The 24093-nt window shown below is 38.6% G+C and overlaps 1 protein-coding gene across 4 annotated transcripts; it reads right to left on the reverse strand.

The window, feature by feature from the left end:
• Positions 1-655: 655 nt before the first annotated feature.
• On the reverse strand, positions 656-23360 carry CDC42EP5 (CDC42 effector protein 5). Of its 4 annotated transcripts, none has more exons than XM_072156859.1 (3): positions 23197-23360; positions 22562-22856; positions 656-3181 (listed from the first exon to the last, which is right to left on the reverse strand). In XM_072156859.1, exon 3 carries the CDS (start codon positions 3166-3168, stop codon positions 2260-2262), a length of 909 nt encoding a protein of 302 aa, XP_072012960.1. In that variant the 5' UTR covers positions 3169-3181; positions 22562-22856; positions 23197-23360; the 3' UTR covers positions 656-2259. The 4 variants fall into 4 exon arrangements, with proteins under 4 accessions (XP_072012960.1, XP_072012959.1, XP_072012962.1 ...); XM_072156858.1 differs by having other exon boundaries at positions 22562-22859; XM_072156861.1 differs by lacking the exons at positions 22562-22856; positions 23197-23360 and adding an exon at positions 22103-22211.
• Between the last annotated feature and the right edge of the window lie 733 nt (positions 23361-24093).

Below are 24093 nucleotides of genomic sequence, written 5' to 3' on the forward strand. Positions count from 1 at the left end.
AGCACAGCGAACACCTCCGTTCTCTGTGTAGTGGATAGACTGTGTAACTGCAGCTCAGTTCCCATTTAAGAGAAAATAAAAAACAATACATAAGATGAAAAAATTCTTTTAATAGTAGGATCACATAACATAGGGAACCCAATCACGCTGTTCCTCCTCTTAATGTCCATGTCGTGTGGGGGGTGCACGCTTCCAAGATCCTCAGACTCCCGATCCAAAAGTGTATTCAAACAAAACGGTAGAGCAGCACTTTAGAGTTCGTCCACACGGTGGCTTGCAATAAAAACCTATCTTTATTACAGATAAAACATGGATGGATACACAATGGACCTACGTGTTTCAATGAGATCGCATCTTAGTTGTGACTAAGACGCGATAGCGTTGAAACGCGTAGGTCCATTGTGCATCCATCCATGTTTTTTCAATAAAGAAGGTTTTTATTGCAAGCAACCGTGTGGAGGAACTCTAAAGTGCTGCTCTACCGTTTTCTTTGAAAACACATAGCATAGAGGCAACAGGTCGTCCAGGGCAATATACACAATTAAAAGCCCCTATCCAGTGTGAGGTGAATCCCCCTATATAACAGCTGCTTCAAGGAAAAATTATCTTTCAAAACCATTGTACAAATAGAAAAAAAAAACAAACACAATCAAAATTGAAAAGGCTGCAAACTAGTTTATTGCAGAAAAATATTTATAAAAATTATACTATATGAAATACATTTTGTGAAGCATTTTTTTTTACTATACATAGGCTGAAAAGAAATGCATAGAATAAAAGAAACAAAAAAATTGCTTATTTTTACATGTTAAAACAGGCTGCAGGTACAGGACACCAGTTTTTTAGGTATGTTGACATCAGTTATTGAAATAAATGACAAAGGGTATAATTCAGAGTGAGAAAGAGTGCAAATAATGTGAAACACCTGTAGTGTACAAAGAAATATTGACCATGGCACCAAGACACACATTTATATAACCAAATTCCTCAAGAAATCTGCAAGCTGTCAGTCCACCATTGTATCAAGTTTTTTCATCAATAGCATAGTCACATGCATGAACGCACAGCACATAAAGCTCTATTGTACTGCATAGAAAATACTTTCTGGTCAATCCCTGTGGAACAGAAAAGTCAACATAATAATAAATCAATCAATTTGGTTGATCCCAATAAGACAAGCAACCACCAAAAGAATAACAAATGAATGTAGGAAATATAAAGTATAGTTCAGGATATCCACCGAGGCATAGTGTCCGTATGCAGAGTATGATGTTTGCCCCAACAGAACACATCGTACAAGGAGGTATCTCCTAACTGTGGATATGTAGTCTAACCTTGTGTTGAAAGAATTACAAAAAGAAAAATACTATGTACATTTAATATTATGATTACTTGAAAAATTCCCAGGAACAAAAAATTACAACCCTTTTCATTTATTTAAAAAACAATTACAAAACCTTTTTTGACAACATTCTTAAAAGGAGGAATTATTATATAAGATACATGTGGAATAAACAGTCACAAGGCACTTTCCAGGGAAAAAACTTTTGTTGCAGACTTTTTTTTAAAGGGCATTTACCACTAGGATGAAGGACTGTCTACAAATGAGCCCGAGGGGCTCTAGGCTCCATACGTGTTAATGGGGCCTGGAGCCCCTCAGGCTCATTTGCATACAGGCTTTCATCCTGTTGGTAGATCTCGTTTAAATTGTATTCTTAAAAATATTAAGTGAAAAACAGTTAATATATACTTCCGTGTGCATTCTACAAGAGCAGTTGATGCTTTGCAAAGTTGCATTTCTTTAGCTTAGGGTATGTAGGATGTACCCATTCTCATCATAATAACGCTATAAATTACCTTTTAATATAAAAAGGACATACAACATTGGACAATTTCACTTCCTCAGATCAATTATAATAAACCATTTACAATGTCTTTTTTTAAAAATCCCCAATTTCTCATGCCGTGTCCAACTAAAACAAATTAATCCACTTCCGTTTGAAGTCCAATGTAGAGTTCTTACTGTGGGAGCAGATCAAATACATAACTTTGCCTCTGTAACCAGTATATGTTTTCTGAATATTTGAATAACCTAGGAGTCTTATATTCTTTTTTGTGATCTTCTGTTTTTCTTCTTAAAAAGTCTGTTATATTACATTTATACCATCTGTTTGTTGACCAATCAACCCTCAATTTATGGTCAAGAGACAAGTACATTTTGGACACTAGAAAGTTCTTTTTGCATTGTACGTTCTACTCTTATACTCTGATCTCGTCATCAAGGTCATCATCAAATGTGTAACCTTGACCTTCTTCTTCATCATCATCATCATCATCGTTGTCGTCCTCATCATCTACCCCTGTGCGATGGCTGATGTGTAGACTGCTATCATGTTGCTCTGGACTATCTGCAATACCTTCATAGATGGACCGTTTTTCTTCTTCACTATCATCTTCATACAGTGATCTGTTTCCTTCTGGATGGCTAGGAGTGGCAACAGAAATATTTTCAAATTCAGGATTTGTCATAGGTAGTGTGCTGGATAGGTTATAATGGTTTGCCTGTGGCTCTATTCCAGAGGATTGTGTGTATTTATCACCATCTGTTGTATGGACTGAAGCAAATTTGAAGTCCAAATCTCGCTGGTCATTGTTCCACTCAGAAGCTGGAGGATCTCTGTCCATCACACCTAAAACATCATCCAAAAAAGATGGGCCCAAATCAAGGTGGAAGGATAACATGGATTCTGCATGTTTCAGGCCACAGTCACCAGCGGAAATCCAGTCAAACTGATCTGAATTTTTTACAGTGTTGCTGTTATTCCACAAACTGTCTTCTTTAGATGATACATTATTGACAGGACTTGAGGAAACACTTCCTGCCCCAGAGCCAATTCCTGAGGACTGTGAGAGTTGGCTTAAAGAATCTGCCATTTTGTTTTCTTCATGGTCACCTGCCATTTTCACGAGTCCATTTTTCTTTGGCACTTCTACTGGTGGGGCGGAAGAAGGACCATGGTTACTGAGAAAGGAGGTATCCCCAAACGCATCACCTCCTCTTCCAACATGCATGGTGTGTCTAAAATCCCCCAATGGGGCACTGATCATCTCTCGATCAATGCGGGTTCGCTTTTTGGAGTGAGAGCTGGATTGCTTGAGGATAGGCATCTTGAGATGAAATCTATAAGAAAAACACAGAAAGAAATTATTAGTAGTTACCACTTTAACTGTCACAAATTGATCTCAGTTAGAGTCTCAAATATTATGTAGTCCGATTTTTCTGTTACCAGTAAAATACAGTCAGTGTCCTACACTGGTAATATCCAAGTATGCTTATTATATACTTCAAGCAACACAAAACAGAAAAAGACCAACTATAAATAAGCCCCTTGTCTCTGCAGCCTCTAAACTTGATTCATCTCATGTGAGAATGAGTTTAGAAGAGTCATATTTACCTGACATAGGGGGAGATTTTTAGTAGGAAAACAGGTGAGATTTCACATAAAAAAGATACATTTCTAAAAAGTTCATTTAATACCTTATCTGAGGGGGACTAGTAGTTTAGTGGACTAACACCTGGTGACAGGTTCTCTTTATAATGCATTTATTGCATTAATGGCAATCCATTAAATACACGATTACAAATAGAATACAAGTATATTTTTAAACCATTTAAGCAATTGAAATAAAAACTAATCAAACACAGATAATTAGGGTGCATTCCCACGCAGTATGTCCACACGGGGATACTGCCGTGTGCTGGAGAGGAGGAGGAGGTGGCCCCTTCTCCCTCCATAGAAAACAGCGGCGCACTGCCGCACACTCACAGAAAGATAGAGCATACTCAATCTTTTTGCGGTGTGCGGCCCGGATCGGCGCTGTGCCACTATTGCCGTCTATGGGGACGTACATGTGGCCGCAAATTTGCGGCCATGTGAATGAACCCTTAAGGAGATAGTCAATAATGACTGATAAAACTTACTAGGGGAGATTTCTCAGAAATGTCTGAGATAAAACTGTTCTAATTGCTCATGGAAACCAATCAGAGCTCAGCTTTAAAATTTTATAATCAGCTGTGAGAAAATCATATTTGAGCTCTCAGACATTTCTGAAAAATCTCCCCAAGGCTGCATTCACATGGCTGTATGAGGGCGTATGTACGGCCACAAGCTGGCCACACGGAGAACACGTGTGGCACCATACCGCTTCGTACAAGAGAAAAAGATAGAACATGTCCCGTCTTTCCATGTGTGTCGGCCCGTACGTTGTGCATTTCTATAGAGAGGGGAGGCGTCACCCCTCCTCTCCTGCCCGCACGGCTATGGCCCGGCGGGCATACCATATTTTTTGGACTATTAGGCGCACAAAAATCCTCTGATTTTCTCAGAAATCAAAGGAGCGCCTTATAGTCCAGTGTGCCTTAAATATGAACCGTACTTACAGACAACAGCTGCCTTGAACTGTGCACAGGTCTGCCACCTGCTGGTCATTTATCCTTATAATGCGGTGCGCCTTATATATGAACCTAGACATTTTAGCAGGCATTTATTGATGGTGCTCCTTATAGTCCGAAAAATATGGTACATTCATGTAAGTTCGGCCTAAGAGTCTGGCTCATACAATCATACATTCCAGAATAATCTAAAGATCTACATACAATGTTGAAACATCACCAGCATAAGGAACCAGCAAGTTTATTTGTAAGGGTGAGGTCACACGTTTCTTCAGCAATGCATTCTGCAGTCAGAAAGGGGAGAGATTTGTACCAATCACATCTGTGTTTCAGAGGAGCAGAGGTCCCATTTTGCATGTAAACGACACAAAACACGTGCTGCTAGTTACTGATCACATGCGATTGGCACAAGCCTCTCCCTTTACAGATTGCATTGCATTTGCATTTCAAAACGCATTGCCAACCGAATGTGTGACCGCACCCTAATAAGTGCCAGATGTTCATATAGTAAGTCAATTGGTTGACATTGTCACTACATTCCAGAAGGTTTTGAATGAATGATCATTTGTTGAAACCCCCTCCTCTCATGTGCTTACACTGTTGTCATTAGGAAACCCCTTGTTTATTATGCGCTACGGACATTCTTTTAATATTTTATACCCACTAACAATGAGACCTCTCCATACTTTCTATGATTCTTCCATTGTGCGCTGTCATGGTCTGGGTCCTCCTCTTACTTGTGCCAGTTCAGTCTACTTTTGTGTGATTTTTACTTTTTGTGCTTGTTTTTTTGCAATGTATGGGGTTTGTATAGCACCATAGTCCTCTATAAAAACTATTTTCAGGAGTACAGCACATGATGTTTTTCAGGCCATCCAAAGCCTATGTAACAGTATTCAAGCCTAAGTTTTGTAGGAATACTAAACCCTATTTTTGTGATTAGTTGATGTCACACATCAGACACTTATTACCTATATTATTCATAGGCAAGTTATAAATTTGGCAATATCCCATTAACAAAGCACCTTAGAACCTGTTGCCTGCAATTGAGTTTGGCCTGAAAAACATGTGTACTTGCCGGATTACCTAGACCAAACCTAGACATGCAGAGTTCAGTTCAATGATTCTAGGTTCAGTGTTGCCAAATAGGAAGATAGCACGCAGCCTGAAAAAAGAAAAGTGAAATGTGTTTGGGATCACCTAAAACACCGGTACTTTACTGAAAAGTTTTTTTATCCTGTATATCTGACATATTCCTCTTATATAATGTGCACAGTTTTCCCTACAATAAATAGCATGTGCTGCGGCTGGCTGGAACACAAGGATAAGACTCCAATGATGCCAGCTGTAAAGCCTTGAAAGTACAGCCTCAAGCCCTACCTATGTAATCCATGTGTTCTCTCTACAAATTACACGTCTTCTAATTGCGAGATCAGGTCCAACTCAAAAACAAGCTACTTCAAAGGACATGAAAAAGTATCAATGGATGTTGTAGTCCCCAATGTTAAAAAGTATTTGTACAACCATGACAAAATTGCCTTATTCTATACTTCTACATAAAATACTACATTAAGAGTATATTGTATGATTTGGAAATGCATAGGATTATCACAGGTGGACTACATAAAAAAAATGGAATATAATTATTATTATCAAGGCTTGAGAAGTGTCCCAACCACTGCCTGTATAAAGGAAAATATACAAACTCACATTTACACTTGAAATCTTTGGAGTGCTGACTACTTTTTTATGATACATACACACACACACACACACACATATATGTACACATAGTATATTTAATGAATATTCTGCCCACTGCAATAATCAATCCCAATAATGCGTAATGTCCCTAACGTCAACAAATTGTTATACTGTATACTTTTACTTTGCATGTTCGGCCTCAAACATCAGTGGGCATGCGATGATCCTCCACTCGCTACATTAATTTAAACTTGAAGTGGTAAGTGTAAGAAGGAAATACCGAGCACCAGCTCAGGGTGAGCTGGTGCCGGAGCTTATTTTTTGTTAGTGTTTTAAACCGCTGTATCGCGGTTTAAAACACTTTTTAAACTTTATAGCCGAAGCAGCTTTGGTATTTCCTTCTTACACCTACCACTTCAAGCGGTAGGTTTCCTTTAAACACTCCAGGCAGCTCTGCCGAGAGCATTTGACAAGTCTACTCCCCTATCTGGGTAATCCGCTCACACTACTAGTAAGACATGGCCTTAGGTGTTCTTAGGTTACATCAACCAATAACTCAGTAGTTGAAGGTTTCAATATTTTCCTCTAGTTATGGGGCAAAATTTATGAAGCACCAATTGGGAAAAAAAAAAAAAAAACACACAACCACATGGAACGTAGAACAGACATAGAAAATAGCTCATTTATCATAGCCTCCACCACAGCTGTAACCTCCTAAAGTGAGTCACCAGCATATTTAGAGCATATCTGATGTGAGACGCATGTGCTAAGTATGTGCAGACTGCAAGGCATTCTATAGGAATGAAGGAGAGGTCTCTAAGGTAACAGCAGAAATAGAAGGAAAGAACAGAAATGCACAGTCACAATAGCATGTTACTGATGTAATCATCTGGACCTCACCTAATGAGTATAATATGTAGAATTATATTTTATACATAACCACAGATCTAATACAGAACAGCTGAGGTGTCCAAAATTAGAAAAAAAATGGAAAGCTGTTTTTTTTCCAGAAAACCTAACTACTGTCTGTGTCCGATATCATAGTTGAGCCCTAGTAACTTCAAAAGATAAAAATTGCATTTCTGAAAATACCAGATTATAGGAAGACTTTTGCCTATATTAGGCAGGCTCCCTGCAATAGTTTTAGGGCTACCTTTGGAGCTCAGCTGCCTGTCAGATTTGTCAGGCAGCAGCCAGGAGGGGAAAGGAGTGATTTTGCAATTATTTAAAAAAATAAAATCATAAATCTTCCATAACACGGTATTGTACAAGCAGTGGTTCAATGTTTAGGGTACTATTTTGTTTTTTTGACACTTTTTTTATATGGCAAAAAGTCATGAAAATCCTAGGATATATGCCCCCCTGATGAGTGTGGACGTTATGTTCTGGGAATGGGGAGCTGGAGCACAGCAAATATTACGGTACTTTATTTTTTTCTCTTCTTCTTCCCTCAGGTGTTTTCAAGTGATTGTGGAAAATAAAAGTAATTGTGAGGAGTTGAATAACTTGTTTTATTTACTTACAAAAGTGTGGCAATATTTGTTTTGAACAGAACCCTTTTTTTGAGTGTTCATTTTCAAGAACAGTAAACCAAGTACACTGACATGCTGTTATGTGCCCCCTCACGCAAAGGCATAGGAAGCTTAAAGGCTTTAAAAATTGTGCAAATGAGCCTCAAGGGCTCCTGGCCCCATTAACAGCTACATAATTTACAGAATTTTTTTAAGCCTTTATTTGTAAAAACAAGGGCAAAAGAAGCTAACAGAAGAGCATATCCTGCCATAGGGGGCACACAACAACAGTTCAGTGTGGTTAATTTACAAGCCTTGATCCGGGTGGTAGGATGTCCTTTAATATTATAGGACTATACATATATACCTAAAATAAGCCATTCAGAATTCCGCTGACTATATGATCACCTGAAGACTTACAACTTCTAGATTATAAAAGTAGTCTTTTTTGTGTCATCTGCCAAGCTACTTCACTTTTCACTTTAACCTACTAACAACAGATTTATAAAATGAATCCAGATATGGAAGACAGATTTAGGCGCAAATTTACTCCAGTTGTCTCCTAGCGCAAGTAATTCTTAGGAATCAGTATTATTTTCACCCAAAAATCGAATACTAACATTAATATCTCATATGCCAGTCTAGGCCACTATGATACATCTGACAAAAAGCTCCTAAAAACCTAAAATCTATTACAAGAAGCCTGCTTTATGATAAATCCCTGACATCTTTTTTCCCCAATTTACACAAACTGAATTTCAGGTATCAGAAAGTTTTATAATTACATAGAGTATATCAGACAGATCTGTGTTAGCACCATTTGCTCTGTACGGTTACAATAAAATTCCCCCCACCCCAAAACTAAATATTTAACAGATTCTGGCTGCAGAATAGTGTCTGACACTTGAATAGGGAACAAAGCTCCTTCTGTCTGGCTTTGGCACATGAATTACAACTTCAGATGAGACCCGAATCCCCCCTTTTCTTCTATTCTCAGAAATGAGACAACATCCCCTTCCCAGCATAAGTGTGTAGCCTCTCTGGGTAGAACACTCCTCTCTTTCCATCAACTATAATCCGAATCTTTTCATTAGTATTATACATTTTCCATGTAGATTAAAACAACACAGTAACAAACTGAGCAATTTCGTATGCATATTGTATCACTTATCCCCCCCACCCCCCAAGCCGGATAATAGTTTTTTTTATATACACATTATGTTTTTTTTTTGTCAGGCTCCTTACTCTTTTTAGCAGTACTTTTCAGTAATGGAAGTCAGTAAAGATGGCTGCCAACCAAACAAACATTTGGCTACTACTATCTATACAGCTTACAGGCATGTATAACAGTTCAGATCAGCATTTATAAGCTGGAAAACACAATTCCAGACAAACCTAGAATCAAACTATGCTAGAAACAAAACTATAGGAAAGTGTAAGAGATTTAGTCTCTGATGTCCGGAATATTGTGGAGAATATGGACTTTAACTATAGAAATACAATGCATTTACCAAATAGCTAAACAACTATTTTTATCTAAACTCTGTTAAACTTGATTAAAAAAATTATATTTCTAAGACCAGCTTTGTGAACTGGATAAACAATAAAGCTCTGTGTAAATACAGAGACTGGTGGCGACCTGAGGCACAGTGCTGGTTCGAAGCACCATAGGGAGGGAGCTGCTTTCTTGTTTACCCCCTGTGTCACTATTGGAAAAATATTTAAGCAAATATTAAAGAGCACCCGTTTCCCTAGCTTATCTTAAGTGTGGTTGCATTGAGCATTATTGAATAGAGCCAAACATGTGTAGATGTTGCCAAGTATGACTCTTCTAGCAGGCCACATAGAGTTTACATACAGCCGAAAGAGCTTCAACTGAGGGTCCTTGTATGAACTTTTTATATGCATCTTAAAAGAGCCAAATCACTGGAGTTAAAAAATACAATGAAATCTCAGAAAACCTCTTTAATTTATTAAAGTAGAAGTGAAGATTTATATTGTCTACTTTTCTATGACAATACAATACCTTACTATGGTTCCTAGTTTGTTGCATTAATCATCTGTCCTACGTCAACCATGGCTAGAAAGACATACTGGAATCCTATTTCAAATTCTTCAAGGGGAAAGATTATTTATACTGGAAGAATGTTTAAATGTTCTGGCAAGGAGTGAAGTACTAATCATGGTAACTTTAAAAGTAGCTCAAAATGTAAAAGGTGAAAAAAAAAAAAAACATGCTAATCTCTACATTATGAGGAGAAGACTGGTGGCCCTCACTGTCTTCATGTTAAACAATCATGGCCCTTGAGGGGGAGTTAAAACAATTGTTGATGGCTTTTGTCATCAGTTCTTGCTGATGCCTGGAAGAAATGAGGGCAAACAGTCATCTGGAAAATACTTGACTTACTCTACACATATCACAAAATTTCAGCAGGTCAAAGTGACACAAATTTCAATGACCAAAAATACATAAAAAGATCCAAAGGTTTTTTTATATTGATGTATTAAATTTAAAGGGGTTGTTCAAAAAATGACACTAAGGGGACTGTCTACAGTGCCCAACAGCTAGGCTTATAAAGGGACCATATGGTGTGTATAAAATGATTAGATTTTTTTTTGGGCCCTCACTGATCAGAAACTTCTTGTGACCAGAATAACCCTTTTAATGCAATATTTTTGCTACATGACTACTCTAAGGGGTCCTTATTAGGGGTAGGGTATGTCCCTTTTAAATGCAATCACTTAGTCCTTTTGGTCTGTATCTGCTCAGTATGAAGCCTTACAGTATTACATGAACATCTAAGGTCCAGATGGAGTGAGAGAGGAAGGAAGGAAGGGCAGTAGTTAATCAGATCCTTATTACAGATTTCCTTTTAGTCTCAACAGCTGATGTTCAGGGCAGACCAGCTTTACAAGCAGAGTAGAAAACCAAGCAGAAAATATCTTTGCTACAGTACAGGTGGGCTTTGATGACCTAATATTTGGCCAGCTCCATGCTAGTACTTGCCAGCCATTGATTCGTTATCCATTGTTTTGGGAATAACAAAAATAAATAAATAAATCCTTATAATATCACAGAATGGTTTGGTAACTAAAGGATCCTTTGGAACAAGGAGATTCATGCTTTTGAACCCATCATTAGAGCAAACAGTGCAGTGATAATGCTTGGCACATGGCTTGCCAGTGTCTGCCACGCTTGATGGACTTCATCAGTGGGGTATGTGATGTTGTTAAAGTTGACCAGTATAAATCATTACAAGTGGATAACTTCAAAGACATGCTAATCTGCCTCCACAGAGCCAAATTAAGGACAGCACATGTTCAGAAGCAATGAGATTACCAGAAGAATCTCTATGGCATTTTGTTTAAAGCCTTTATTTATCTGTGAATACTCTTAATGTAGTAGATCACTGCTGGCATTTTGCAGTCTTATTTTGTATGCCTATATATTTTACTATGACATAACAATAGGAATTTATTGAAAATCATAAAAAGTGCACAACCACTCAAATGATAAATTTACAAGTTTACTCAGTTCTAGCTGTATTTTAAGCCATCACACCCTTCCTCCCACCATCTTAAGTACAGAGGAACTCTTGCTTTGAAGGTCAGTTAAATATCTGTAGGGGAATTTATTAAGAATGGTGTTTCTTGAGCTGATCTTAATCTCAAACGTCCATAAATAAGATGTGCCAAATGTGTTCATTTTTAGATAACGAGGACATACTATGCCAAGTTCTGTTCCTTGATGGATACAGACAGTGATGTTTTCACAATTCCCTACGGTGCTTACAAATATTAATGCTGTGTTACCAAAATGGTCCTAGAACACAGTAATGTTTAAATGTTTATAAGTTACAAGTCATACTTATCTATATATGTGTTATCTGGATAACACAAAAATATTCAGATATTTATAGCAGCTTTGTAGTAAATAAAACATTAACAGTGAAGTTGCTCTTTTATGGTGGTTCATGCTATTGTCTGTAAACTGTACATATAATACTGATTCGCATACCTGGGAAATCAAGGAAGAGTGCAGCAGCTTTTCCAGCTGCCCAGATCAAGAACATATTTAAAGTAGGGCTTTAGTAATAAGCTTAGGACATGAGCTACTTTCCTTTATACCCAGCTATAGAAATGAAAAAATATTAGTATGGATGGCATATCTAGAACCCAGACCAGCACAGACCAGACCACGTGGAGAAACAGAGAAGGATGAGAAAGCAGAGCAACGCTTTAAGCCCTCCCCACTTCAGTTCATGAATACAGTGGCCCATAACTTCTACGGGCTTAGAGCTTATTCTCATTAATGTGTTTAGTCCATGAAACACAAATAGACCAGACACAGGATTCCAAGCATGGTAGTTGTAATGAGTCCCCTTATTACCACCAGGAAAACTGCACTGTGCTGAATACATACATTTCTATCCTGTCTAGTGATACAGTGGGAAAGCAAAAACCCAACACGTTTAACTATAATTCTTGGTGGAATGTAGAAATCTATCAGAATAAGTTCATGTAAATAATCTCTTACTCTCATCCTTTTCTTGTCCACAGATGCCCAATTTAAATTTCTCTATATCTGATTTTTACTTTAAAATAAGCATTTGAATTTTGTTTTTCACCATTAAACAATATTTCATATACAGGTGGTCCCCGACTTAAGGACACACAATTTACAGATGACCTCTAGTTACAGACAGACCTCTCTCCCCACTATGACCTCTGGTGAAGATCCCTGGATGCTTTTCTTTAGTTCCAGGCTGCAACAATCAGCTGTAAGGTGTTTGTAATGAAGTTTAAAGGAAACCTACCACTTACAAGTGGTAGGTTTAGACACATATACATGGCACCAGCTCAGGGTGAGCTGGTGCCAGATCATATTTTTGTTAGGGGAACAAAGCCCCTATCGCCGTTTTATAAGTTATATTAACTTATAACTTGGTGCACCGCACTTGAGCACGGCGCACCATGCGCATGCCCGTGTGTGCGCCGGATTCTAACGTGCTGGAGAGGCGGTGACGTCACCGATCTCCCCGGCACACGCGCGCCTGCACAACTTAGCACGGGGAAACAGGCCGTGCTAAGTTGCGCAGGCGCGCGTGTGCCGGAGAGCTCGGTGACGTCACCGGCTCTCCAGCACTTTAGAATCCGGCGCACGCACGGGCACGCGCATGGTGCGCCGTGCCCAAGTGCGGTGCGCCGAGTTATAAGTTAATATAACCTATAAAACGGCGATAGGGGCTTTGTTCCCCTAACAAAAATATGCTCTGGCACCAGCTCACCCTGAGCTGGTGCCATGTATATGTGTCTAAACCTACCACTTTTAAGTGGTAGGTTTCCTTTAAGTGATAATTCTTGTTCCCAAGACAGCTAACAAAAATTTTGAAAATCCAGTTGTCACTGGGAAAAAAAAAAAATATATGATTCTAAAATAGCTATGATTCTAAAATATACCAGTTCCGCCTTACATACAAATTCAACTTAAAAACAAACCTAAAAGACTACCTGTATAGAATGCTAGTACTACAATTTCAAGATACAAGAATCTTCAGACATAATAATCCCATTAATTGCAAGGTTCTTAAGATTTGAAAATTAGTTCACATACATTACATAAAAACAAAGCACCAATATGTACAAACTACACAAAGCTAGACTAAACCGGCACATGTAGAAGGACTCAAAATCTATATGAAATCAATGTATTCTTATGGCAGTTATCCTATCGTACAAAGGCCTTTTCAGTATCCATGCAACTACCATTCCAAATGCATTTTTCCAAATGGTTTTATAAATTGAGACTCTAAAAGGAGTCAAGAGTTACTCCTTTAGATGTGTGAATAACCATTTCAAAAAAATTCTGTAATTGAAAGCAATTGGCCAATTATAAAATCATACAACAGTTAAAACAATAGACAATTATTGTTTTTTTTTAACCCAGCTACTATATGGACATAACCATCATTGTTCTTGTTTTGTAAAATTTAAGCCATGCAAACTGGCAAGTATGAAAATGAAAATTCAGTTTTGCATGTTAAAAACACCCCAATGCATTAGCTTTTCCCACAGTTGTATCCAACTTCTAAAGGGCCCTTTAATTTGCTCCTTTCTCTACAAATCCAACGAGAGCAGTGATTTTTGTTCCTCAGCTGTCTTGTCCAAGGAAACACATGAACTATAATTTTATTAAAATCTATTAGTGGTCATTTACGAGACTGCTGACATTCCGATTTTGTAATAACGATTCACAACTTGAAAAATATTGGATTTTGTACAATCCTCGAATTCCTCATTGACCAGATTTGAGAAACAACACAAAGCCATGTCACATCATATTCTTCTGTTTCCATGCCACGTTTCTCTAGCAAAGTCAACACAAAAATGTATTACACAAAGGAAGCACAAGTGAAAGCAGGTGAAGCCAACACCAGAACCTGTCGAGCAGCTTTATCATTCCTGCCATGACTTATCTAAGAATTACAGTTCATTTTTAAACTGTCTCAGTAAAACTTAGTAAGGCTGAGGAGTGGCATGGAGCAGGGAAGGGGTGGTGGCATTTAAGGGCTGGCCAGTGCGTCATCTTTTATTCCATGCTTGAGGCTTTGTCTTGGACATCAGTGGAGATGACATAATGTTCATTTTCTCATATTTTTCATGTTTCCATGAGTAAGGTATTGTATTAAAATGGTGTCCAAGACTTCACTTGAAACTTGAAGTGATTGTCCAGAATAGATTTTCCTGACAATGACATTCCCAAATTTGAAAAAGATGTAGATTCCTGAGGGACATCATCCAATTGGTTGATTATACTCTTTTGTTAAAGTGTTTTTTTAATTAATAAAAACAAATCCTTAGTACTATTAATATTACAAGACTGGGGAGCTCCAACACCAAGCTTTTAAAATCAGGAATGGTTCACTAGGATGCCCTATTGCTTCCCAGAACAATGACATCACATCCAATGGTCACATAGCGCAGTCCCATTAGTGTGAACAGGGCCAAGCTGCATTGCCAAGCACAACCACAATAAAACATGCATTGCTCTCCTTAGTGAAGAGTCTGCAGCACTTGTTCAAATACTGCCGTCTCTTCAAACAGCTGGATGCTGTGGGTCCAACACAAATCTGATAATAGTAACCTAGACTACTTTATTATAGAAACCACCTTAAATGGGTTGGCTACTATACGGCATGTTGTTTGTAATGTGTGAGTAAGTGTAGAGGGCAGGATATTAGGTAATTTACCAATATACAACTATGCAAAGTTCTTCACCACTTTCTTGATATGTAAAGTGAAGCCTCCTGTGAAGTGTACCTCAACAGCCAGACATTCCTAACCATAAAATGGTCACAGATGGAGGATCGTGTGATCTTTGTCTGTCCATGAACAATCACTCTGCCAGGACCTTATGACAGTATTAATGAATACAAGATCAAGATCCTGGCAAGGCGATTGCTCATGCACAGATCACATGACCAATATTTTATGGTCAGGAATGTCTGATGAGGTAGACAGGAGGCTTCACTTTACATAATAATTAAGTGGTGCAGAACATTTTATAGATGTAGATTTGTAAATTCCTTAATATCCTGCCCTCCACACTTACACATACATTACAAAAAAACATATGGAAAGTGGCCACCCCTTTAAATCAGCAGCTACAGTAGAAGGTAGAGACTACCTAATACACGGGAGCATTAAATTTGCTGCCCTAGCATTACACACAGTACATATAAACTCTATGGTCACCTCATATATCACATAAGAAACATTAAAAACTATGCCCCAGCACAATACCATTTCAAAGAACATTACATTCACAAAACACTTTGGTCAATATATCATCAATGTCACTAGTAAAACGACCTTTTATGTAACACACGGTAATATGACAGTCTGGAAAGTAACAGGTATCTAAATAATTCAGTAGCTACTTTTAAACAGTTTGTGTCTTGTACTTAGGAGGGAAACTGATCAGCTTCCCTCCCCACCATCTCAAATTACGCTTGTCAGATATCAGCAAAAGTCAGCACCCTCTACAAAAATCACTCACAGTGCAAGGGTACTTTTAGCAATACTTAAAAAAAGCATCAGAAGTTTATATGATGAAAGAACAAAAGTTAGCAGTTTTGTTAGTGGACGTTACACATGGAATACACTTTATGCTAAGGGAATGGGATTAGCGTCTGATAACCCCTTCTGAAGTGCAAGTAGTTCACGAATTAGCACCTCTGTTAAAAGAATATAGTCCGAACCAATATCCTATCCCATTAATTAGATTATAAGAACAGTGGAACAAGAAAACAAAAGGTCCATGTAAATGTGGCATAAAAGAGCATTTCTCCCTACTGTTAATATGTGGTTACATTTTGTATTGTTGAGGGTGGTGCTGGGCCATTTTACCGAGCCCGATTGTCAAAATACTGAATAATGTACTTAAAACACCAAACTTTTTGGATTACTTTCTTTTCAAAAGGAGAGAAAACCAAAAATGTTCCTTTAGCTCCATTGTTTTCATTCACTACATCCTGATGGTGGAACATCAACCCCTTATTAGAAGCAACTTAAGCCATCTAATAAAAAGCAATATTGCTTTGGCACATGAGTAGCATTTGGCTTCTTAGCCAGCCATAGACCATAAGCTTTTGGCTCCTCTGGTAGGGTGCAGACATATGCTGCTAGAAAACATTTCACACAGCCTTATCTTATAGGGGTTCAAAATATAAACTGTATGTGTGGAATTCTGAAGTACAAGCTCTTTGTAATCCTCTATAGCAGATGTCAACTTCTTTAGCTCCCAATGCTTAAGTATACTTACCCAGAAAAGCTGCACCTATATTCAGCATTAATATAAATGGCTCCCAATGTTGAGAACAGAAAAAAACCAAACCCAATCATGAGAACAAAGATATCACCAATATTTACTAGTGAAAAAAAACCCTTTTTTAGTATATGTAAGAGAGACCTCAGCACTAGGGCTCCTACAGACCCAATATTGATGATGAAATATACATATTGTTTGACATTGCTGAGATTAGTACAGTCATCAGAAGTAATACAGGTACTTAGTGTCGCTCAGTTCAGTTTGTGTTGTGGATAATAGAAGATATGTTCTACTAAGCAACTCCAGGGATTAAAGGTAATTGCACACTAGATAACAGGATTTGCTGAGTGTTCTAGTATGTTCAAAGGGAAGCATAAGTAAGAAGATAGGAGACAGGGAGGAACCACCAAACATAGATGTAATGAGTCAGGGAAAAATAAAGGAAAGTGTCTTGATCATTTAAGGGACCAAAGAATGTAGGTAAGCAAAGTCAACTCTTTTAGAACTACATCAACAAGTATAAAATCAATAATAATTAAAAAAAAAAAAAAAAGATGAAATCATTGGACATAATATGGAAAACACTGCTAATGTCTTTTAGAAAAAGTCACATGCCTATCCATTGGTTGTGGAGGCATTCCAGATTTCTAGAAGAAGTCTTTTTTTTTTTTTTTTTTTTTTTTTTTTATACAAAACACCTCCTTAGAAAGCACCTTTTTGCACCTTGTGTAATCTCCCTGCCACTCTGCAGGTTATGAATACAATATATTATGACTGTTAATTTATAATAATATAATAATGATATAACATGCATTAAGCGCCCCGTGCTTAGACCTCCTGCTGGCCGTGCTGTGCTTATGGCTGGCCCCTCATAGTTTTCTGTAAAAACGTCCCTTGCCGCGGCCACACCTCTCCACACCTTGTGGTGGTGTAGTCGTAGGATTAATCGCCATTTTTTGTAGTGTGCAAGAAATTGTGATTATTTCAGTGCTTCTACACCAGGCAACTGCTGTAGAGGCACTGATAAGTGTTTAGGGTTGTATAAGAGAATAAAAAGCATCTGGCTTAGTGTATAGTATCTGGAAGGCCCAAAACCCTTTCAAATATTTTTTTTCCCATAGGGAAGGGATACATTTTGTATGCAGGAGTGGCATATGTGACATATTAAAGCAGATATTATTATGGTTATTTTGTAGCTAGTCCTCTGGAACAGTGATGACAGCTGTGACAATGCTATAAGAGATCAGGCAGCCTGAGCTTTGACCCCTTGTTGCTATACCACACCGCCACTCTGCCGGCCCTCGGGGGTTCTCACAGTACACTGGAATCTCTGGATTTATTATGGACACCTATACTATCTATGATACTCAGTAGGGCAACCAGGAGATATATCAGTACTTGTACTCGTCTTTAGCGTTTACTGCAGTGCTTGCATGTATCCTACATATTTACAACATTTCAGGATTTGTACAGATCTGTCTTGGCCCTCGTCTTAGTGTTCTTCAAAGTGAATGACTCTTATGGTCTGTGAATCTCCAACATTACAAATCAATTTCACTAACTATAATGAGTATGCATTCTGTAACAGATGGAGTTGGAATTTGTATAACAATGTGTTATTTTGGGGCCTTTCTGAATAAAAAGTGGGAAGGCTTTAAGATGAGAGCAATGCTTAATATACATGACCACTGAGAAGCAGCACGGAAATGCCATGTAGGATACCTGCAGAAAACCCAAGCGGACTATGACTTAGAAACAATTCCATTTATTGTGAAGCACTTTAGAGAAAGTAGTTGGTGATACTGGCATTGACAAACAGATCAGTTTGCTGGGGCTTTTCATTCTAATTGCCAATAATGCAGTGAGAAATTCTTGTATATCATTCACGTGAATACAGCAGCCAACTGCTGGGATGAATGGTAGCTCAGCCCTGAACCACATGAATGATATACCATATTTTCCAGACTATAAGGTGCACAAAAAATCCTTTGATTTTCTCAGAAATCAAAGGTGCGCCTTGTATATGAATTGTCCTCACAGACTACAGCTGGTCATTCATCCTTTTAATCAGGTGCGCCTTATATGAGCCCAGCTGTTTTATCAGGCATTTATTGATGGTGTGACTTATAATCCGGTGCGCCTTATAGTCCGAAAAATACGGTACATGGAGACCACTGCACCTGGAAAATCTGTCTGGCTTCCTCTATATAAAATTATTTAAACAGTGTCCTGCTTGACATTAGGGGTTCTGATGGAACATACCAATATGTATAGAGGGATAAATCAGAAAGTAATAGGTGTCCTATCATTTTTTTTACAGAACTATGATAAGGCCATGTGCATTAGCCCTCAAAGCCATAGTCTCCATTAGGGTATACGGATGTCAAAGCGCGGACCCAGGATTCAGGATCCTCCTTTTTAAGTTAGAACCAGGCGCCAAACTTTCTGGATGATTGTTGCTCACACAAGCAGAATCATCCATCCACCAAAAGGTGCCGAGGACTGAACCAGGGGTGCTCAACAGTTTATTGTAGTGGCGCTAATCTAATAGGGTTGACTAGTAAGACAATGCATTTAAATCACATCCAGATAAAAGCTACCCCTGAGAACCCCAGCATGTGCTCTCCCTCAGATCAGATGTTTCCCATGGAAGAGGATCTGCATTCATTTCATCAGTATAAGTGGCAGAATAATGATAAACAATCGCTCCTTTCTCATGTTCTGGTACACATGAAACGTTACTGGCCAGATGGTAGAAGTTTCACTCAGATAGTTAAGAAAAACATCCCCCAGCTTTCATGCTCCTTACAATGTTTCCTTATGGGACTCTTAGCAGGCAGCATATCCTGGGAGCAATAACTCACAACAGATATGTTTATATGATACACAATGACAGCAGGTTTAACCATGGGAACAGTTTATACCAATGGAAAATGCACCTTTTACTGACACACATGACTGGGTTTAATCCCAACTAGAACACGTAAAGACAACTAGGAAAGAATCCATATCACTTTGCTATAAACACACTCTTCCCACGCATGTGTCACTTCCACATCACATAAACGCTCATACAAGTTTGGACATAGATTCTGAAGCTTTATAAGGCTTGTAATAAACCTTACTAAGATACGACCAAGAAATTGCTGATCCACATGGCAAATGTTTGACCTCCACCACCCAAGGCTCTTTGACTGTGGGGCCACCACTATTTTTCAAAAGTCAAAATGGGGCTTTCTTCTCATTCAGGTTCACATTACTACTCACCCCTAAATTTCAGAGAGAATGGCCTATTTTTGCCATATTTAATGCATCCATTGTAGGATAGAAAGGAATCATGACCCCTTGCTTCCCTTCTTTTGTGAGCACACAATTGTATTACTTGTGGGTTTATGTTGAAAAAGAGTGAAAAGGATAAATAGGGATCCCCCTCATCTCCGCACTGATAGCAGCTGCAGGATCTAGGTTAATAGAGTTGTCACATAAAGACATCCAGTTTCCATATACACACTTCTTTATAGATAGTTATTATGCAAAGGAAGATTTAGTTTCATCATCAGAAACCTTATGGTTCAGCATCTAGAAGCCTAGGTGATCAGATGCTATGACCAGGTCTACAGCTTGCTGGATGCCCCACCAATCATGAGCACATTTCTCCTAATAAATTAAGCAGCACGTCAAACATCTGCACTACCATTCACCATAGCACTATGGAGCTATATACTCAAATAGTTCAAATCCAATCCAAATTTCCCTTTAAGGGGCATTGGAGGGTAGCTAGGCTTGAAAGCCTAGCTACCCTCCAATGCCCCTTAAAGGGAAATTTGGATTGGATTTGAACTATTTGAGTATATAGCTCCATAGTGCTATGGTGAATGGTAGTGCAGATGTTTGACGTGCTGCTTAATTTATTAGGAGAAATGTAATTGTTGCTTCCCGATAAAAATTTGCTTAAAAGTTTCTAAAAGCAAGTATATCAAAGTGAAAACTTTGATAAAAAGGATCCAGGAAACCATTTTCATCTCAGCGAGTTTACGCAATACTAGTGTGAAGGGTAAAGTAAAGCAAATAATTACACTGAGATTAGGAGCCTCCCTTTCTGGAGGATGTCATTTGTCAAGGATTAAATTTATGCAAGACTAATTTAGGGTCAAACGTTCACCAATAGCGTTACAAGGACATGACAAAATAAAACCATTTTTTTCTCTTTTTATTCTGGAGATATCTGATGCAACTAGTGGAGCATACATGTAATGCAGCATCATAAGGAGACGCATGAAGCAGCCACAGTTCTGCCAAATGTACAAGGCCCGGATCAGGGCTGAATGGAATTTTTACCAACTTGACAGAAAAGGACGACTCAATAACTTTCTATAGCTCTCCAGAATGCAGATGCATTGATGCCAACATCTGCCAGACTAGCAATACACTGGAAGCACATCCTTTAAGAAGCCCACGTCGCACCCAGTGCAGTTTTATTGTGTGCTGCTTTATGTACATATGCTTATTCACTGAATTAATTCATCTCCATTTCAATGGGACCATGCACAGGAATCTCAAGGCGACAGTCAGGCTGTTACATCTCAAGGGCAGGATTCAGGGCTTTTTAGAAGTCTGACACTTTAAAAAGCTGAAAATCTTCTGCTTTGTGACTGGCAGGAAGGGTCCGTGTGCTATTAGTTCCTATGGAATTCCTACAGTTATGCATAACTTTGTATGAACACTCATAAAATGTATGCAATTAAAAGCAGACTTTGGACTGTAGCTGCACATATGCCTCAGCTAACACAGAGCTAATCCTACAAACCAAGTGTGCATGTGTTTTCAGGTAGGAGAGGGTAGTCAGGCCATTGCCAGACTACTTTGGCAGGGGTTTATCTCAGTTGGGAACAATTGTGTTATATAATGTCCAATCCCCCCCCCCCCCTCAGGCATCTGCCAATGGGGGCAAGTTGGGGCACAGAAAACAAACAGTCACCCAGTCCAGAATTATGCATAGATTTAATTACATTATCTCCTAACCCTTGTGCAAATCACTGTGTACCTATAACATCGGCTGATATTGATGGAGACGGAGGATACAAATGCAAATGATAGTTTGTTCTTTGCTGTATCAACAGGTCATTAAGATCTGCTACATACAATACAATTAGAACAAGGCAAAAAAATCACCTATTGAAGTTTTAAAGACAATTTTTGTCTGGTTGCTGGATTTACTTTCTCCCTTTCCATGGATTCCGGGCTCAGCTATTCCGTGCACAGGTATCTATTATCTGGCTATGTGAGCCGATACCATTTTTTTTACATAATATGCGGAGTCACTCCATGGACTTAACTTGAAAAAACATAGTGGGAAAAATAAATGTGTTTCACTTTGAGAATGACTTACGATCATTGTAGCCATCAGTCTTTACTCATTAACAATCATAGTAAAACATTTCGAAATGCAGGTTACGTGGATGTGATGGGCCAATCCATGACCAGTCTAGGGACAATAAGTCATCTAGAGGCACATGTAGTACAAGCCATTGATGCTGATAGCATTACACCTTTTACACCCCCTTTCAGCATCAGCAATTCCCAGCACCACGCGTCACCACTCACTTCCTGTGTTAATGATCTCCCAGTCTGACTCCCTGTGTGGGGCCCCACCAGACTGCAGAACTCAGGAAGCCCCCTGGCTGCAATCACAGAGCCGCCCATAGGGCCCAACAATGAGCTGATGTGATTATTACACCGAAATACAACAGGACTAATTTAATGGACATCACATGGTCCAAAAAGCTCCCCATTTATTATATTAGGAGTATCTGTGCACGAGCTATACACACTGGGTATTTTAATAGTCAGTCAATCTCTTCTAAACTATGGAAAGGAAGGAGTTAAAAAGAATATTCTAATGAGGTTTCCACCCTGAATAACTGCTGTCACAGCCTACAAGACCTTCAATAGTTAACACTATCATGACCATTGTACACATGCTTGCAGAGGTAGCCTTACCTGTAGGTTCCTCTTATGTGCATACAAGCAGTATTTATAGAAATCTCTAGAAGTCCTACTCACCTTTCCTAGAGTATTGCAATGTAGGGGAATTATTATTAGAATTTCACTCCTGGTTGATCTTGATATCCCAATCTTTTTCTTTTCTTTAGTAATCCAAGGATCAAACAGCAGCTCACAGAGGGGATTCCAGGTCTGTACACTCCCAGGGGCTTTCAGATAAGAAGAGTTTATCCAACACAAGCTGCCTGTGTCCTCTTCAGAGGGTGTTGTATGTCAAGCAGCAGAGGCGCCTAGTATATCCCTCTTCTACTTCTTCCTGATCACTGGGGCGGGGGCTTCAAGGAGAATTCTACATCTACTAAAAGCAGCAGATAAAACTAATTCAGAAGGGTTATCAACAGACACAGACCTAATGTACTCATCCCACAAGTAATGGTTAAAATAACAATTATATTCTAGTTACCAAGTGTAAAGGCTAAAGTACAAAATAAAGTATCAATATAAAACAAATTAAACTAGAAAACTTAAGATCCTTATTATCATGGTCATACGTTGTAACTACAGATAATTATACACACTATACAATAATATACAAGTACTTACAAGATTACATAGTAGAAGTCATCTATAAACATAAAGTACAGAGGGAATAAAATCCACTAAGTGTATAATCCTATGATCAGATCTGGATTTACCTGACATTCAGTAGGGATCAGAGTCCATTCTGCGGGCACATTTGCCGCCTCTCGTGTGTATTGCTGCCTACACCTCTGAGATTGTGTCACCCTGGACATACGGGAGGATAATGCAATCCACATCGAGCTCAGATTCAGCTAAACTCCTCATTCTCCTCCCCCTTCCTGCACCAAGCACAGGGAAGAGTTAAAGGGGCGGGATGACGTCACTGATCCCGAAAGTTTCCTAACTTTTCTGGTTGGAGCTGGCAGCATGTCTGCAGAACAGACAGAGGATACAAGAAAACAATCGGCTGTTTGTGCCCCTATAAGAGGTTGTGGACATTGTCATGTGATGTGAAAGGACAAAAATGTGTGTAAATTCAGATTGTCAAATAATAGAGGAAATGATAGAAATTCCTCCATGTCTTGCTCGACCCCTGCCCTAAAGACCATTGTTGGTATTTCCTGAAACTGTTTTTAGTGTAATTTCTTCCAGATTGAGAGATCTGCTTTGTGATTCATGCCTTGAGGTTGTGTATAAGGAGCCAAGACAGTTTCTTCCCCAGTGTTCAGATAAAACTGCAACAACAAAACAGGATTGATGGAAGTAGAGTTTGTCTTGTGTATATTCTCATCCAGTGATGCATCAGTTACTTTTCTAGAATACACGATTGTGTGTCTGTCTGACAGACATGTGTACAAAGCACTGCACAAAGGCCCAGTTCACACCATACCCCCATCTAAAATGTGAAGAATCGAGATTTAACGTATCATTTAAAAATCCTGTTATTTTTCATGTAAAATGTAGTTGGCAGGTATCTGTTATACATGTGTTTTTTTTTTTTTTCAAACAGCAGCCACCATATTTTTTTCCGTCAAAAAACTGCATTGATAACAGATGTCTACCTAATTCAC

The sequence above is a fragment of the Engystomops pustulosus genome, chromosome 6, assembly GCF_040894005.1.
Source record: "Engystomops pustulosus chromosome 6, aEngPut4.maternal, whole genome shotgun sequence".
Classification (NCBI taxonomy): Eukaryota; Metazoa; Chordata; class Amphibia; order Anura; family Leptodactylidae; genus Engystomops; species Engystomops pustulosus.